The sequence below is a fragment of the Micrasema longulum genome, unplaced genomic scaffold (assembly GCF_059751315.1).
Source record: "Micrasema longulum isolate JH-2025_06_02 unplaced genomic scaffold, ASM5975131v1 h1tg000047l, whole genome shotgun sequence".
Classification (NCBI taxonomy): Eukaryota; Metazoa; Arthropoda; class Insecta; order Trichoptera; family Brachycentridae; genus Micrasema; species Micrasema longulum.
The window spans coordinates 188,519-209,342 of record NW_028277254.1 but is presented as its reverse complement, the minus strand read 5'-3'; the positions used below and the strand labels follow the sequence as shown (position 1 = coordinate 209,342).

At 32.8% G+C, this 20,824-nt stretch overlaps 1 protein-coding gene across 1 annotated transcript in view; it reads left to right on the top strand.

Annotated features, from left to right (window-relative positions):
- Positions 1-20,824, top strand: part of LOC148285206 (serine protease inhibitor dipetalogastin-like) — a 118,835-nt gene that overhangs the window by 56,999 nt on the left and 41,012 nt on the right. Inside the window, exon 4 of the mRNA XM_088228499.1 lies at positions 658-798. Coding sequence (XP_088084625.1) covers positions 658-798 — 141 coding nt within the window. The remainder of the gene's footprint in view (positions 1-657; positions 799-20,824) is intronic.

Sequence of the window (20,824 nt, the reverse complement as noted above, 5' to 3'; positions counted from 1 at the left end):
AATAATGTTTTCTTTCTATTTCGAATGTATTAATATGTATGATATTATGTATTGTCAAAAAAATGTTTTTTCCTTTATACGGTCCCAAATGAGTTTCTTAATAACTCCTGGGAGTATAATATGTACTTTTTGTATTATATGTTTTATTAATAATAATAAAAAATAGAAAAATAAAAAAATGTACTCGAGTTGAAATCAATGTTCACTATAAATGAAAACCGCCATCTCAGAGGTCATTCATTGAAATTAAACACTACCTCCTTCTCATCCAACCCCTGACAAACCGAGTTGTGGAGAAATGGAATGGCCTTCCTGAGAAAGTGATCGGTACTAGTTCAGTTGATGTATTAAAAAACCGCCTAGATGCACACATCAATTTATAATGATTAATAACCATGTACATTTGATATACACGCATCAGCTTAATAGTTGCTAGTAATAATAAAGTGCAGCACAATTAATATAATGTAAAACAAGAAAATCATTAAAAAGAAATACATGAAACATCAATATTAAAAAATAAACAAATACAAACATTTGGTTTGCATAGAAAACTGGAATGTTTTTAAAATCACCCAATACCCCTCAATCCCTCGCTTGAAAATATGTTTTGTCTTTGAGAGCTGATTACATTATAGTTTGGTGTTTGCTTTGCAGATGTTCGCATGGTGAAAAGTGGGGAGTGTTCCAACGTTCGCTGTCCATGTAGGAGAATGGACTACACGAAGGTCTGCGCTTCTAACGGCCTCACGTACGGCAGCGTTGGGGAAGTACGCTGTCTTCAGCGGTACAACCAGGGTGAGTTTATAAAGACAGATTACATAAAGAAAATAATACTTCTAAAAAATGCTTTTACCACAACAGGCCGAATCGACGAATTTCATATCACTATGATTCTATCAAAACTTACTGAATTCGTTCTCGTTTCGACGATAAATGGTACTCTGTTGACTTTCGTGATAGCACAAAGGCTCGAGGAAAATCCCATGTAGTTATTTTGATTTTACAAACCTAACTCTAAACCCCTGAGCTTGAAATAAGTATCTTAACCATTGGGTATTTGTGTAATGTTTTGTTATTTACTTCTTTGGTTATTCTTCTCTTTCAGCCTTCTGTCCTCCACTGCTCCTCTTCCATATCCTTCTATTTCTTTCGGTTGGTTGCTGCTTGCAGCCAATTTAATCCCCCACTGCGGCCATGTTGTCGGACCATATTGAGGTCTACCAATGCCTCTCTTATTCTCCTAGGGTCTCCATATTAAAATTTTAGGGATCCATCTTGTGGGGTCTTGTTTCGCAACATGTCCTGCCTGTTCAGTCCTGCTACGCGATCCATGATATCCGCTATTCTGGTTTTGTTCCTAATTTCCCCATTTCTTACTCTGTCTCTTTAGCTTATAAAATTATTAGTTTACGTAGTTTATTTATTCAGAAAAAAAACACATATAACCACAACGAAATATAATTTTTATACAAATTTAAATTTCCAATTTGCGATTACGTCAAAGAAAAAACAATTCTAGTTTACAGAAAGGGGAGTGAGTATTGAAGATGCTGAAACTCTGGGCCGTGACAACAAACGCTATATTTAACGGTACATATCGAGACGTTATAAACTAACATAGATATTTACATACGAAAATGTGTGTATTCGTATGAAAATTTAACATATCTTCGTCGGTTACCTGTAACTGAACATGTTTAGAAAAAAAAATGCAAATTCTATTTTCATAAAGAAAACTTAATTTTACTTTGTTGATAAAATTGAAGATAAATCTTAACTTCCCATTAACATCCGGACCCCGAATTACTTAAAATAATTTATTTTAAATATACGTAAATACTTATATGTTGGGCTCTAAGCTCAGGGGTGCTATTCTGAACCGCTCTCGCGGCACGAGAAATCAGTTTTTCTCGTGTATTTTGTATGTAAATACACGAGATAATAAGGCCGCGAGAGCGTCATGAATACCACCCCAGGAGTGCTATTCTGAACCACTCAAACCGCACGAGAAAACAGTTTTTCTCGTGTATTTTGTATGTAAACACACGAGATAATAAGGCCGCAAGAGCGTTTGGAATACCAGCCCAGGTCTGTTTAGTAGGATAGGCAATTTTAGAATGAGCTTTCTATATGTGGGTATGCAGATGACTTTTGATATTCTGTTGTTCCCAAAAACATACCTACACCAATTGTATAAACTGTATAGTTACAGAGTAAGAAATACAAATGTCGCATTTGAGCAAAAATTTCAGTTCTATTGTTTTAGATAATGAAAACAAAGTTCTAAGAGATTACTGTAGTCGGGTACCCAGTTCAAACAAGAACTAACTTAACCCCTGACCCTAATATGTCCATGAAATACCTAGATAAACATTTCACGTAAAATACTTAAAAAAACACAAATATTACAAAAATTAAAAGGCTGATTTTTAAGTTTTAATATTTTACATCGTTTACGTTTACATACTATGGAAACATCCCATTTTTTCCATAAATCCCATAAATTCATTTAATGGATTCATATATATTGTCGGCTTTGTGGTATAATGGTCAGCACGTTTGCCTACCATGCTATAGGTCTCGGGTTCGAATCCCGACATGGTTGATATAAAATATTTATTCTAAAGGGCACCACGAGGCCGACAAGCATTAATATCTCAAAAATAAAAAAAAGCAATGTGCCCGTTTTAGCCGTGTACCCTTCATATTGTATTATTGAAATTGAAAATGACGACTAAGGAAGACGTGTCATGATCAGATAAACTAAAATCGTAAGCCTGCTCATGGCAAAAGCAGACAGAACCGAAGGGCACGTATGACAAGATGTATGAATGTGGATGAAACTAAGAATATGTGCCAGGATAGACGTGTGTGGCGGTGATGATCAGTCCTACGCTTCAGGTACCAGTCCTGGGAGTATGAAATATTCTGGTCAGAAAATATCCTTTAAAATAAATATTTCATATTAACCATGTCGGGAATCAAACCGGGGACCTCTTGCATGGTAGGCAAATGCGCTGACCATTTCACCACGAGTCCATCAAGCACTTATATCTAAAAAATCGAAAAACTGCAATGTGCCCGTTTTAGCCGTGTACCCTTTATATTATGTTATTTAAATGACCACATTATCATAAAACTACAAATTGCCAATTGTGTTTTATATTTTAACTTATTTGTTCGAGTGCAGACTGATCCGCTGTGCCAATATCTGCATTCAAACGTTACGTGTGTTTATTATCCAACATAAAATTAATCTTATTTTTAAAAATGAACGTATTTTATTTATAAATGCCTGTTTTTTATTGATTTTTGGAGCTAAAATAATTTTAATTTGACGAGAAATTCGAGCGAGTCACATAAATCACATTCACACGTCAGCATATTTGTCAAGCGTCCAAAACCGTTTTTTTAGTGGATAGATGCAATGAGATATTTCAGTCATAATGGAAAAGAATTCAAAGCTTTCTTATGCATCGAAGAAATTCACATTATAGGGTATTTTCACTAATAGTAGATAAGTTTTTACATAATAATTTATCGTTGGTTTTTATTTTATTTATTTTTTATTTTTTATTTTTCTTTCTGTTGACGCCCATGGGGCTTTTACATTATACATACTATATCATAAGAAAAAGTTACACATTAAACATAATTAACATTTTTCAAATATAAAAATTAAAAAAAATAAAAATATATACATATTATTAAAATTTAAAAATAAAGTTACATAGTTAACATAATACACTATTAAGACATAATACATACATTATATTATGTTTATAATATAAGGCATAACAGGATTTAAATAAAACATAATTATTTTTTTTTTACACCGGTAAACTAAACTTTAAAGTGAAGTTATTTAAAATGTTGAAAACTGAAAGGGTTTTATAGACTAAAAATATAAAACATAACACGGGCTAACTTTTAAGCATACATAAATACGATCGAGGATTTATTGACTAGACTCAGTCGCGTCGGTCGCCTGTAGTACTTTGGTCTTGAATATGCTCAATGAGTAACGAAATATATCAACTTTGCCATATTCATTACCAAGGCGATGAAGTCTAGCTATAGGTGAATTTACATAGTAGTTGTGCCCGCTGGACACCTCGACAAACACCGACTTATTTCGTGTGCGACGGGAAGGTATTTTAATATTGACCAGTCGCGTTAAATCAGGGCTGTCCAGCGCGCCATTTACAATTTTATATAGGTTTACTAAATCGGTTAAGATTCTCCTATTCGAGAGAGTAGACAATTTTAAATTATTTGATAGGAAGTTGTAGTCGATTTGGTCAACGGGAATATTAAGTTTAAAATTTATGAAGCGAAGGAATTTATGTTGGACTTTTTCTAATTTTATGTTATGTATTTTATAGCAAGGTGACCAAATTATTGAATTATACTCTAAGTTACTCCGAACTAAGGCAACATATAAAGATTTAAGCGAATCGATGGAATTAAAATCCTTCACCGTTCTCAGCAAATATCCGAGACACTTCATTGCCTTGTTAGTAACTGCATCAATGTGTGGAGCAAATGACAACTTGTCATCGAACACTATACCTAAATCTTTTATTTCTGTAACTCTTACGAGATCTGTGTTATTTATATTATAAGAGAAGTTGATTGAAGTTCTATTACGGGTAAACGTAATAACACTGCACTTGTCAATATTAAGAAAGAGCTCATTTCTCTGACACCAAGTATATAGACTCGCCAGGTTTAATTGAAGAGATTCGCAGTCACTAACAGAAGCAATAGTCTTAGATAATTTCAGGTCATCAGCAAATAAAAGAATGTCCACTCCCTCGAATATCGATACAATATCATTAACGAAAAGCAAAAACAAAACAGGACCTAAGTGAGATCCCTGAGGAACTCCACTAGATGCCTCAAACTGATACGACCCATAACCGAATACTTTGACTAAAATTTTCCTAGATGATAAGTAGCTTTTGAACCATTTTAAAATGTTTCCCGAGATTCCTAATAGTTTTAATTTGTGTACTAAAATCGCATGTGACACCTTATCAAAAGCTTTACTAAAGTCAGTATAGATCGTATCAGTTTGCCGGCGTTTCTCCATAGCTTCCATAAGCCGATGCTGATACAACATTAAATTTGTCGTTGTAGATCTTCCTGTAATAAATCCATGTTGTAATGGAGAGATAACTTTTTTTATTTCTGGAGTAAACTTTATCAAAAAAATAGATTCTAATAGTTTAGGTATAGTTGACTGCATGCAGATGGGTCTATAATTAGCAATATCTGATTTATCACCCTTTTTAAAAATAGGTGTCAAGTAGCTGGCTTTCCATCTTTCAGGAAATATACCAGTTTTTATGGATAAATTAAAAATTTTAGTAAGTGGATCAGTCAAGGAAGAACCACACTGGGTGAGGAAGAGGGGAGGAATATTATCTGGTCCAGAACCTTTGCTTGGATCCAATTTGCTTACCCCAATTTTTATATCGGCATTAGTAAACAAACAGGTATTAAAATCAATCAAATTAGTACAAACAAAATCGTGCAGTTCTGGATCAGTCTCTGAACTATATACACTGCTAAAGTAGTCGGCAAACAAGTTAACAACATCTTGTGGTGCGTCGGCCATTCTACTGCCATAATACATTGTGGATGGAATTCCAGACTCTTTACAATTGAGAGTATTAGAAAATTTAAAAATATGTTTAGGGTTGCTTAGGGCCTCTTGTTCAAATTTTGAAATACAATTACGATAACATGTTTTGGAGAGATTTTTAGCCTGAGCTCGCAGTTTAGTAAACTCATTATAATCGTTAATATCTCGAGATTTTTTGTAAGTAGCATGAGCAATTTTTTTGTTACGTATGACTTTGATAAGTTGGCTATTAAACCATTTAGGATACTCATTAAAAATAAACTTGGTTTTAGGAACATATGTTTCAATGGCTGTGTTAAGGATGGTATAAAATTGGTCAGTTATAGTATCGATATTTTAGGGCCTATTTATAATATTATTCATCATTTTGAGGATTTTAGAAGAGATAAAATAAAAAATACTAGCACTTAAATCAACTTTGGCAAATAAATGTCTGTCGCAGGAGGCAAAATCAACAGTTCGCAATGGAGTCCTGGTTCCGACCCTGATGTATGGGAGCGAAGTATAGACATATAAAAATGGGGATGAAAGTGGGCTGAATGCTGTCGAAATGCGATCTCTCAGGCGAATGTGTACTTAAACTATGTACGAAAGATGCACAAATGTTGAGATCCGTACATTTCGTAAGGCTGAGATTATTGGCAAAATCAAGAAAGGAGCTCTGCCGTTGGTTTGGACATGTAGAGCGAATGGACAGCAAAAGAACGGCCAAAATATTTACCATGCGAATGTTGATGGATGCAGAAATAAAGGAAGACCGAGAAAGACCGTGATCAAATTCAACAAATACTTCAAGATGGACACGTTAACAGTCGGAATAATCGACGCGCGTCCATAAGAAGATCTGTATGCAAATATAGTGATGTGGCGTTCTATTCTCTCTGCCTACCCTTACGGGAAAACGGCATGATGGTTTTTTTGTTTGAAATAAAAATATATTTAAGTGTTTTTACTAGCAATCAATTTATTATTATTCCTAGAACTGGGTTGTTGTCCCATAGCTGGTGTCACGGACTCACAGATCAGAGGTCCGAGATTCGAACCGTTAGTAGTTTCTTGAGGTAGCTTATTGTAGCATCGTGGTCCTATAAAGAAAGCTTAAGTTCCTTTGGGCAAATATTTTCTTCTTTTGAGGAACCGCAAGACTACCTTTAGTTATGTCTCTGGTTCTTTTGCATCTTTGCGTGTAACATCTTGTCTATATTATATCAGTTTATTTCTGGTGAAATCGCATTCTTCCAATTTTATTCTATCTCAATACATTATTTATCCTTGTTTAAGTGGTGTTCTAGTTCCCAGATATTTGTACAATCAATTATGTATTAGTACGGTCGAGTGATCCGTTAGTTTCCGCATTTCTCATAGTACCTACGTTGGTCCTCCTAACAAGGATATAACCCTAGGAAAATGGGACTAATGCGAGTGTTGTAACAAACAAAGCATCTCTTTATCCAATACATAATAAGGACCTCTGTTATCCTTTACTTTTGCCCGCCATTTCATAGTAACATAGTGCAAAAACGAAATATTTATTTATTCAACTTTTTGTACATAATGTTATTTGTACATTGGCGGGCTTATTGCCAAATGGCGATTTCTTCCAACCAACCACTAAAATAAAAGTTTTATTTTTATAATTCAAGTTACAGAACATATTCAATAGAAAAAAAAAGATTAAAAAGCTAAAGATATATAAAAATAGAAATAAACGTATTTGTTTATTAATTACCTTAAATCAAAACTATTACTTAATGGGAAAAGAAAAAAGAGGAAAAAGGAAAGGAGGAGAGATTAGGGAAGAGAAAGGAGATGTTTCTTCAGACGTGGTACCTGAAGGGTAAGACAGATCATCTTACCTTCATGTAACAAAAATGATCAAGATACGCTGAGATTGGTGTACCAATGCAGTGCCCTATGCATAATTAGGTGCGGAAAGGGAATGATGATGATTCATTAATAAGGGTTTATGAAATACTGTCAAGTAAAAAAAATGTTTTTGTGCTTTTAAGTAGCATAAAAAAAGTTTAAAATTTATAATTTAAAATTCCCACTAAAACGGCGTATAGCATTGGCGACACCCTTAATACGTCACGAATCTTGTCACATTTGTCAAGGCCAAACGTGTCGCGTTGTCGTAGAAACGTATTTTTAACAATTTTGTTTTGAATAATTATAAAAGAAAACATTTTTCCAAGATGTGCACATTGATTTTGAAAAAACAACTAATTTTACTAAATCCATTTCACATATCATATTACGATCAATTTTTGCAGTATGTAATATTGCCTTATGGTGGTTGCGGTTGCCATCGAGTCGAAAACACTCGTCAGGGAATCTGGTTCTATTTTACAAACAGAAATGTATTATTTGTCCGCCCAGACACGGTTAAGTTAGTTACTGTTTGCTGGTCGATTATTATGCAGGGGTGACACAAAGCTTTTGATCAAATTTATGCATGGGGTCACTTAGTATGTAAAAAGACATTGCATCAGGATTATTTTCTTGCAGTCAAAGAATCCAGTCGAGTCGAAACTCGAAACCACTCTTCCGCGGTTTTGGCCATACAGCTGTATAAAGCTACACTCGTAAACCGTTTGACTCCGGGCGCTTCACTTCGTGCAAACGGCAAACCTCTATCTATAAAAAGGCATTTAATGACTCGTCTCTCGAGTAAGACATCGAAAATTGCTTGTGATGGACACGAAAAGCTTCAAGCTGCGTTTACTGAAGAAATATCGGTACAAACCGATAGAGTAGTAAAATATAAGTACGCAAATCCGTTAGATTTTCCAATAATGTTGTCTTTCAAATTTCAAACATTTACATGATTTGATTTGGAAACATTTTACTACTCAATACCTGTACTACCGTATTTTAATATAAACATCCTCTCTCGTCCTTTCCCTCATGTCAGGATGGCGGCGTCTCTCTATCATTCGTTTTGTGGTCTGCCTCAGAGCGAAGAGCTTCAGTCGTTGAAGACCCCAGCGTAGATTTAACCACTCCATCGGGAGCGACCTCTGGATCTTCTTTTTTACACTCCACCCACCACAACAAGCTTTTCGAGGCTGTCTGGTTCTCTCCTGGCGATGTGTTCAAGATATTTTAGGATTCGCCTGTAACATAAAGTTGACAGCCGAACTCCAATATTAAATTCTTTCAATATGGACACATTTGTACGCATCGCCGCGCTGTCCATGGAATCTGAAGCATTTTTCTTTATAGAAACTAGCTTAACAAATTACAGCAAAGTTGGATAACATTTTAGAGAACGAAACATGGAAGCCCGGGTATTAACAGAACGTATGACCAGTCATTGGCTGGTTTAAGTGGCCACTTTACGCACTGTAACATTCACCTTTTTGCCTATGTTTAAAAATCCATATTGCTTCAATTCTTCTAACTGTTGATTTTAGTCTCATTTATAGCTTTCGCCTGACGAGGTAAAGTTCTTCAAAAATCACAGTTTTTGTAGGTATGAGTTGTGGCAAAAGTTCATTTGCAACCAGTAGTCTTTGGGTAAGTCTGCTGCTATTGGGTGCGCCGCCACGCCGGTGACCGGGCTTGAGTGTATCTCATGGGGGCATTCTGGTGCTCCAGAGAATACTGGTGGATTTTTATAAGCTACCGCGTGCGTTATACTTACACATACGCATTGTGTAGTATCCGTGAATAAGCCCATGGTATGACATCGCACGGCATACGCATTATGAGTATAATCTCTGTCTCTCTCGCGCTCAGACGCGTTTATAAGCGTGACATAGACAACTATTGCTTTATTAGTTGCTAATGATATGGTAATACAATATACACAGGATGCTTCTGCGTTCGTCTGAATTTCGCTGCGATTCTAAATAGTAAAACTATAATAATATGCACGATTTGTAGTTATGGATTTAAAAAACTGGTTTATAAATATGTAGGTATTTTCATTTAATCAAATAATGAATAGGTCGATTATGTAGTGATGGCGCTTTCGCAAAACTTACACAAAAACATTTTTGATGTACAGAATACTGATTTTAAAAATCTTGATGTTATATATAGTTCTATTAAATGTTTTTAAAAATCTCTTTTGAATTAGAGCGGAAAAAACAATTACTTGAGAAAAGATCATATATTTACGAGTATTTATTTTTAAACAAGCGTGTTTTTTATTTAACATTTTGTGTTCATAATAATATATATAGATTGTCATTAAAATGCACAGTTCAAATTATGTCAGAGGAAATATGTATACACACTTATTGATAAACAATAAATCTTGTTATTTATATACTTAAAACAATCTACACAATTTCGCATTCTAGTTCTAAAGTAATTGACTATAAAAAAATGTATTTAAAAAATAGCCCTTTGTTCTCAGAAGAACTATAATTAGTAAAATGCAACATTAAAAAAAATGATTTGAAAAATGTAAAATAATGAAACAAAGTATTTTATGAAATTAATTTAACATTTTCTTAACCCATTATATATATTTTTTTTATATATACACAACCCTCTAATCCAACACCGAATTTTAAAAAAGATAGCACATTTGGTTAAAATTTAAAACGACATTTTTTTTAATCAACATCCTGTAGATTTTAAATGCGTCAGTGTGAGTTTTCTAAACGCGCCAGCTTAAATTAAACCACCAGTAGATACTAACGTTTCCTATCACTGTTGACATAAAGGGGTTTGAACTGGGTGATGGATACATTTTTTTTATACTTGCCTTAAGCTTGTCCCTACCATTTAGACGATGAGGGGGTTTAGAGCAAAGGTGAAAGGGACATTAAAAGTTTTAAATGTAAATATTTGTTTGCGGGTTTCCTTACTGAATTTGGTTGGTAGAGGAAGAAATATTATCAATTCATAATGAAAAAAAAATCTTGCTTGTATGAGTAAATCCAGAAAAAGACATTTAGTCTCTAAAACGAATTCGGGTATGTGGTGGATGCTTTCAATATTGATTTTGGTGAAGCTAACGACCCGATACCTTTATATCTATAAAAAGATTTATCTGATTGAATTATTTCACGTACTGGCAAGGCCTAAAAAACTTCGTTTTGGACAAGTTGGTTTAATTTCAATATTTTGAGTTTGTCTGAATGTTTACAGACATAAGACTTGATTCCATCCCAAAGCGAGTCATTCAAATTAACTAATTACAACAGAGATGGAGAGCTTATTTATTTGTCAAGTTCATTTACTAAATAAACTGACTCTGTAGTACTTCATCTTGCCAAACTACTACGATAATCACTACACTAGGTCCGGTTGACAGTAAATGTAAGACTATTTCACACGTATCGTCCAAATCCACACGGCAGGGTAAAATTAGAAATAGTCACTTCATATACATGATTTATATTTTATTCGTTTTATAAGTTTTTTATGTTATTTCTTTTATTTGAAATATTATATAATTTGAAAATGTTATTTAAAGTATTTAATATTATCTCTTGTATTTGGATTGTTATTTTCAAATTTTTATACGGTATCACATATAATTATGAATTATTTTAATTTAATTTATAATTCATTGTTGTTTATTATTATGGCTTAACACGGGCACAGCCTAAAAAGCCATAATATCTCATTTAAAATTAGTAAAATAAATCAAATTTATATTTATTTACAATATTTTAGTTTGTCCAAATGTTCGTAGACAAAATACTGGATTTCACCCCCTCGGGAGTCATTAAGATGAACAAATTACAACAGTGATGGAGAATACCTTAAATAAGGGAATATGGAAGTCGAGGCATTTATAGGGCTTATGACCTGTCATTGGCTGGTTAAAGTGGCCACTTTAATATATATATCTCGCCTATGTTCAAACATAGGCAAAATGGTGAATGTTACACAGTGTGTAAAGTGGCCACTTAAACCATCCAATGACAGGTCATAAGCCCTGTAAATGCCTAGACTTCCATGTTCCCTTATTTAAGGTATTCTCCATCCCTGTTGTAATTTGTTGATATTTATTTTATTGTTTTGTCATTCAAAATTAATTCAGCGGCCACTCTCTGGTATAAATCCTGCATAAGAAAATCGTGCGCAGATTAGTCTGTCTCATGGTTTATGCATTTGCCTACGATTTAACTAATAAAAAAGTTAACAATGTGTAATACAGTAAAAATCAAACTACCAATGTTATTTTATTGTGCCTTGTGAATTTTTACACTCTTCTTCCCGACACTTTTTTTTATAGTATCATAAAATCGTTGGATAATTAAATTATTTTTTGCTGCCATTGGTTATGAAATATTCCGGTGTAAAAACACATTTTTGAAAATAAATATTGAATGTCAACCATGTCGGCAATTTAACCTAATGACCTCTTGCATGGTAGGCAAACGCGCTGACCATTAGACCATTTAATTTCCTTTATAGATTTTAATATTTCCCATGTTAATTATTTCGCCTATGTTTCAAATCAATTGCAGCGTATCTTGATCATTTTGTTACATGAAGGTAAGATGAACAGTCTTACGCTTGAGGTACCAGTCCAGGGACTTTGAAATATTTCAGTGTAAAAAAAAACCCTTTAAATAAATATTTCAGTAGTAGGCAAACGCGCTGAACATTACACCACGAAGCTGACAAATTGATGGATCAGTGCAGTGCCCTATGCACTATTAGGCTTAGAAAGGGTATGTTGATTATGATGTTATGATTTACATAGCACGTGGTAGAGCATTATCTATCTAACAGCTATAAGCTGGAGGCCATTTTTAAGAGTGTATCTACTCGTATGCACAATGTTGCACCCCTTTAAATAAATATTTCATATCAACTATTTCGGGTATTGAACCCCTAGACCTCTTACATGATAGGCAAACGCGCTGAACATTACACCACGAAGCCGACAAATTGATGGATCAGTGCAGTGCCCTATGCACTATTAGGTTTGGAATGGGAATGATGATTATGATGTTATGATTCACATAGCACGTGGTAGAGCATTATCTATCTAACAGCTATAAGCTGGAGGCCATTTACAAGAGTGCATCTACTCGTATGCACAATGTTGCACAACAATACAAAATATAATAGGAAAATTTATTGCTTTCCAGATTAATATGTTCATAATGCTATTATGTGACATTGACAAACATTATCACTTCAGTTATGTAATTCACTACAGTGAAGTACAATAAATAACGACATTATTTACTTGCTAAGTGCATCCACGTTTTAGCAAATATTGTGTTGCCGTTAACAATTTTTTAAAACAGAGAGCAAATCACGATACACACGCAAAATAATATGTGAGGAAAAGCAAGTAAGGCAATTAACTACTTATGATATATTGAGTTTTTCTACTGACATTTCTTGGTGGAACTGCATTTTAATTATTATAATAAAAGTGGAATAAAACTATACGCGTATATTTTTTTATGACTACTTATAATTCAAAATGCCATGTACTACGTGCTTGTAACATGTTTTTCTAACAGAACATTATTTATTAATTCTTTTGTGACCTGAGTACGTATTCTGATCAGAAGTTAAAATTTATCTTCAATTTTATCTTTAAAGTAAAATTAAGTTTTCTCTTTGGAAAATAGAATATGTTTATATTTTTTTTCTTAACATGTTCAATTACCTGTTACCGACGAAGATACTTTGAATTTTCCTCCAAATATACACAGTTTTGTGCATATTTATCAATATTAGTTTGTACCGTCTGAGTATGTACCGATGAAGATAGCTATTCATAATCGCGGCCCTGAATGAATTCATATGGAAATGAAATATATTCTGTGTGTACTTGAGGAATTATTTTCAAAATTTCGGTATTTCATTTTTTTTTTTAAATCTTTAACATTCATTTGAAATGAACACTGGTTTCCAAACTGATGATAAATTCTCAAAGTTCATGAAATTCAGACAAATTAGTTGAATCTTAATGCAACGTATTCATTTAGAACTTGACTTAAATTTAATTTAAAAGGACGACAGGAATTCGCTCTAAAATAAACAAACTAGCCCGTAGTCAGCTAAATTAAAAAACTAACATTTCTGTGTTATGCCGACTACTAACCGAGGTAGAAAAAATAAACTCTATAATTTACTAAGGACTATTCCTTAAAATATAACTTGATTGGAATGACAGGTGTCAAACTAATTTCATTAGTGATGGGAAATTACTGATCACTGTCAAATCGATTTTATCAGTTATTTCATGCAATCATGAAACCCTGTTTCCGAAAATTGATATAAAAAACGCAAAAACAAGCCTATTATAGTGTGTTTAACACAATTATTTACCAAAAAACAAGACATTTATACCTTTTTCATGAACAACATCAAATGAATTATTATATTATTCGATCAATTTACATTGATCAATTTGTCTCATCTCTAAAGTTTTTGCAAAATGATGTAACCTTGTAAGAATGTCGTTAATAATTAGGTTTAGTTTAGTTTTTTTTTAGTTTTAAAGCTGATTTTATGTATTAATGTTGATTTATGTTTCAAGCATTGTATTAAAAAAAATAATTAACACGCCAGATACAAATGATTTTTCGTGTGTCAATATAAATAACTCCTTTGACGTTACTACAAAGTTATGTCGTCACTTTTTCTGACAACTGTCATTCTAATCATGTTACATTTTAAGGACTATAGTCGTTTAATTTCGGTAGGTGCGGGAGTAAAAAAAACTTACATTTCGTGTATATTTGAATTATTGAATTTTCGTGTATTTTGAATTTGAGCAGCTGAGATGAAAGCATAACAGTAATGTAATACGTACAAGGCACAATAATTATTACATATTCATATAAAAGTAATTTGTTTATTGATCTAATTTACTTAATTTTGCTGTGAGTTACCGCAAGTTGCACCAAAAAAGCTGAAAGATCTACATAAATCAATGAAATCTTTAGGTTATATTTTGAGAACGGTTCAAGATTTCAAATCAATTTTATCTATCTAAACTTTATGTGTATCACTTGTCAGGAGCATACTTGAATACAATTCAAGCATCTGGAGCCCTTTTCACGTAATTCATTTTTAAAACTTGAGAGAGTGCTGTTAACGAAAAGGCGGACTGTAAATGACAAACGAATTTCATTCAGTTTTGTTATTGGGAAATATTTGAGAAAGGAATAGGTACATGGAGTGGATACCTACCTTTAATATAATCTGAATGTTCTTCAATTTCTGGCACTGGATCACAAATGAACTAAAAATCGAGACAATGTTTTCTACGACGCGCGACGATTCCAACCACTATTTTATCCGATTTTATGTCAAGTCAAAAATGTTGTATTGTTTTTGTTCTAAATCCGAATCTTCTAATTTTGAATATCTTCTATCTTGATGTTAGGTAGGTACCATAAGGATGGGTCAAAGGAAGGATGGGAACGAAAGGTAATCGGCCAGGAATAATATCGATAAATGCTGTTATTTACTTAACAAGTGCAGATATTTTTTTTACATTTTATCGGTTACAAGCTATCTATTCCTATTGAATCTTTAAACTATGACTTCTTAATGAATACACTTGATTTGGAAAGTTTATCCAGAAGACGGAAACTGAGTGATTTAATATTTCTCTTTAAGATAATAAATGGCACGCTGGACTCTCCCGACTCGCTAAATATGATTCAATTCTGAATACCTGTTAGGACGACAAGACATTTTGTCCCATTTTATATAGATATTGCCCCTACTAATTAAGCTATTAATTCACCTATTCTAAGATTGCACAGTCTAGGGAACTAAATCAGTTGTATTGACATTTTTCACACTAGCCAAATGAAGTTTAAACTTGCTATTAAAGAAATAGTTTAGGATTCTGACTGCTGTTTATGTATTTATGTTAATTTGTAAAAAGAGAAAAAAAAAACTTTAAATAAATACACGTCAAATATATTTATAAACGTATGACTAGATATTTGTTTTTTTTTATAGTTTTTAAAATTAAAATGGATTTTTTATTTTATAATTTTTAATATTTGATTTTTTAAGAGTTAATTATTTTGTTTATTTTTATATTTTATTTTTAAAACAGTTGAAAACCCCTGAGTTCTCATCAGGAGACAGTGAGTATACTTAGGGCATTTAATATACATTGCAACGATCCCATCAAATCAATGATTTCTGATTTTTGCTATTTCGAATATACTGCGTTATCTTTATTTTTATTATTATAATTTTATTTTATTTTTTTAGTATGTTAAGTGTTAAAATCCAAAAATTATTATCTAGAATAATGTATAAAACAACTGTGTAATACGAGTATGTATGGATATATTGTTATTACATTATTTCATAATTTTGTAATAGAACACTGTTATGTTAAATGTATTTATGTTTGTGTTTACAAAAGGCATTTTTGCCGTGTACACACTAATAAATAAACAAATAAATAAAGTTTAAAGTTCAGTATGTATAATATAATAATATTCGAACATAATATTATGGTAATACGGGTAGCCGTCCTACAACATGGTAGATAGCCCAGTGTTAGATGAGACTCAGAACCAGTACTAAAAGGTTTAGGTTCTGGAAATTATCAAAACATTTTTTTTGTCATTGAAAATTTAATAAATAATAATTAAAATCCGTATATAAATACATTTTTATGTTATATACAAGTTTGCACTTGTATATAAAATAGAAATTTGTTAAGTCTCCCGCCAATCTGACAATGTCGGTCACGACGAAACCCAGTCATTGGTAAAAATTATAAATAAAAGTGGAATAAAACTTTATGCGTATTTTTATTATTTTAATTAGGTAAGTCTTTATTATTACATATATTTTTTTAATTTTCAATATATAATAAAAATATTTCACTTTTCGTGCTTTTTAAAAATTAAATGATTAAAAAATGAGTTCAATCTAGTAAACAAACCTTTCAATCAAACCTTTGATCCGTGAAGCCATGACATTACTACAGGACTACAACCCGTTTCATATACATATTATAACTAATAACAACATCATCTTCTTCACTGGCCTTCATCTCTCTATTGTTGGATATAGGCCTCTTCCATCTCCTTCCCATTGTCTATATCTTGGCCTTCCGCATCCGGGCACCACCAGCTTTCTGGATAAAATCGTCGGTTTCCGACTTCCGAAACTCCTTTTATTTACCCATGGCCTCCATTTTAATATTTGTGGCACCCATCTAGTGTACCCCATATGTTATTTCCATTGTTTTGTCACATAACTATAATAACATGCAATAAAATAACAATAAAATAAAATAAAATAAATAAAAATTTAACTCTTCTCGTAGGTATAGCTATACTGTTCATAAGGTGGGTTTTTTCTAATGTTATTTCTTTTTCCTCTCTTCTCTTTTCGTACAGAACCTGATTTGTAATATCGTTATATCAATGTTTTTTTCTCTACTCTGATGACATAAACAAGGTATTATCATCTGGAGCGGATATTTATTATCATTAAATGTTAATGATAATCCCACTTCAACAAATCACTTAAATAAATTAACTTGATTGAAGTGTTCCATGTTGTAATTGCATCGATTAGTTAAACACTTTCTAGCCACACGGAAATACGCGTAATATGTAGGAGTATGCGTGCGTCAAACAATAATAACAAAAAAAACATAAATAGGTGCGGAGGTTTTCACGGTCACTGTTATCAATATGTTTCTATTTTGGGTGATACCGTGTGTGTTGGATTTGTTCCGACGTTTCGGCTACCATTGCAGGAGCCATCAACATACTACAAAAATGAATAGAAATGTGCCTAATGCCGACTGCGACACGCTACAAAATTCTAATACTTAAACACACACTTACACAAAACACTCAGTTTACCCTGAAGATGGCTCCTGCAATGGTGGCCGAAACGTCGGAACAAATCCAACACTCACGGTATCACCCAAAAAAGAAACATTAAACTTATTAGTCTCTCAGCTCATACGAATTTAAAACAGTTTTACAAGCTACAGCCACAATACGCGCAGCTGAAAACAAAATTAAATGTTTGGGAAAGCCTTATTTTTTGTCTATCTAGGAACAACAAAATATTGCATCGAAAACTCCCTTTATTTACCTGAATTTATTCCAGAGGTCTTGTAGCCTCCTTTCAGATCTGCACATTCCAAAAAACAAATAAAAATCTTTATTGAACGGTTACCTACTTTTTTTTTAACAAAATCTTTATTTATTTTCATCTTTTGATTCGCTTTACTTCGAATTTACAGTAACTGTTTTTCATACCCCTATCGCCATCGGCGCTCCTCGGTATACAGCATACTAAAATATGTTGTTTGTCACCATCAATCTAATTTATGGTTTTGAATAAATTGAAGCTAGTTTCTTCTGAATATGGTGTTTTTATAGGTGTCTGAATCGGGGCGTCTAAAACTGAAATATTCCGTGAAAAGGTTGCTCTGTATGACTATATAAACTTTATGTATGTCTGTATGACTGATAACTTATACAGTGCCATTTTTTAAATGGCGCTTTACAAAGTAATTCTATGACTGTCAATTTAATTTTAACTTACCATTCAAAATGTAAGTAAAACAATTTATTTTGTTTTTACATGCTACGGATTTATTCCCACGATTTAGAGAACAGGAGGGTTTCTTTCGAAACATGCAGTGTAAAAACTTTTCCTATTGCCGTAGATGTACATAGTTGATCTTAGCGTAAGACGTCTGTCAGCTAGTTCATCAGAATGGCTAGTGGAAGGGTGGCAATGGCTCTAGTTTGTCCAGTTGGACTTAGTTCTCTTGGTCTACTAACAAACTAATGAACTAACATACCCTGTCATCGTTAAAATTGTAAAAATAAAATTTTGCGGTGTAGAATCACCTTTAAAACCAATGTTTAACGTCCACCTGCCAGGAATCAAACCCAGGTTCTCAAATATGGCAGGCAAAGGCGCCCACCACTGCACTAAACTACACTACAAGGCGAATAAACGTCCGTTAGATGTTCCCTTTCAGGATTTTTACCTGAGAGTAGCAATCGAGCCAAAAACACTTGTCCAGGGTTCTGGTTCTATTGTTTTGCTGGACACAGACAACGTTTGAATTTATTATTGTCGTATATATTTATAGATTAATCATTCGATTATTATTTGTTACGGTATTGTGTTTAATGACAGATTATTGAATCCTTCAGCTTCAGAGTATACAGTGATACAGAAATATCACATTACGTTGGGGCCGTGTCATGGCCGATGGTTCGCTTATGTTCTCTTATATATGAATTACATTATGTTAGATAATGATCGTGATTATTGTCTGTAATCATCATCACTATTCCCCAGTAAAACCTGTCATATCCATATATATGATTTATTTTTACACAAATAGGTAGGTACACCCTATTTCAATCTTTAATACCCTCTGCTTTATGTGTAACAAGTTTGGCGACAACATTATTTCCCGAAATGGTCTTGCTAATTAGCCTCCTCGATCCTGTGATTTGACGCCATTCGATTATTTCAATCAACAGTTAGATCCGCAGTCTATGGAAACAAACCAACAAATTTTAAAACATTGGAAACCAATATTACATGCACCATTTCGGAAATGATGCTAGATTCGTTAGAAAAAGTGGCCAAAATTTAATCGACAGCGTGCCCTACGATCTGCTAGTCGCGGGGGACATTACTTTTTGTCGGATATCATTTTCAAAAAAATTACGTGTATTTGTATCATTTCGAACACAATAAAAACAAACCCATTCCAAGAAATAATTTGATTCTTTCATTTAACACTTAGAGCACCGGCCGAATACACATAGAATTTACGCTGTGCCCGGTCCGGTCCATTTTTGTGAAATTTCATGCTTTGTAAAGGGTTTCTTTAAAGTGTCATAATTATAAAAATACTAAGTTAAATTAATTGAAACTTCTTTTATTTATTTAAAATAATTAAATAAGTCATTTTTGTATAATAGTTCTGCCAACATTGGCTTTTATAGAGAGCCACATTGCGCATTGCAATGTTCATAAATATACAGGGCCTCACTCCTTTTTTTGTGCTTTGTGTCCCGGAGCCGTGTAAACACGTGATTATAATAACCATGCGTTGTGTCCCGGCCCCGTGTTTTCACGTGGTTTACCAGCAGCAAAAAAGTACTAATAAAAGTCACTAGATGTCAATAAAATGCACTTTTTTAGACAGCTGGTAAACCACGTGAAAACACGGGACCGGGACACAATGCATTGTTATATAACAACGTGTTTACACGGATCCGGGTACAAAGTGTTAAATTAAAAATGTTATCGCTTAAAAAATACCAGACATAATTCAATATTATATCAATCTTATATTTTTTATCCATATAAATATATATTTATATATATATATGCACATAATATGTGCACATAATATGTATGTTCGATTTGCACTAACGCACGCGCACTGTCATACCTACCTTGTTTATTGTTGACAATACATCGCCATCGTATGCACTGCATCATGTGGTTGGTTACCTACCGTGTTATATGGGATGCGTTGCACATTATCCGTTCAATATGTACTAATTAAATTTTAAATTAAAATGCTTTTTTCAAAATATTTTTTTTTTAAAAATACAATCAAAACATCACATTACTTAAGAAAATTATTTTTTAAACGGTTTCGAAAGTAGGTATAGACTATTTATTTTTATTATTATTTTCTTTATAGTCAAACCTCTTACCTAGTTCTCTCCTATACAAGTTTTAAATTACTTTTTTTATTTACGCACCGACACAAACACATCCTCACACATTCATTCACACACATTCATATACACAAACATAAATACAAACGTCGCACACATACAATATTATAAACTCTTTTCTTATATATATATTTTTTTTCATAAATTTCATAAAAAGTACATGTTTTTGTAAAATTCTAAACATATCTACTTTTACACATCTAGTAAATGTTATTACTGTAACTTTCCAAAAAAGAGACTAATTCTTGTGCTTGGAGAGTGACTTACACTGTTTTAGTTGTTTATTTATAAGAGTTTATATAATTTTAAATACGAGTACATGAGCAAGAAAAATAAAAACGTAAGATATATAAAGAAAAAAACATAAAACAATAATACATTCATACTAACAATATTTTGAGTTTGTCCAAATTTTTGTAGACAAGGACTGGATTCAACTCTCTGGGGAGCTGTTTATAATTACATATTACAACAGAGATGAAGAACATTTAAGAGAAGGTAATAT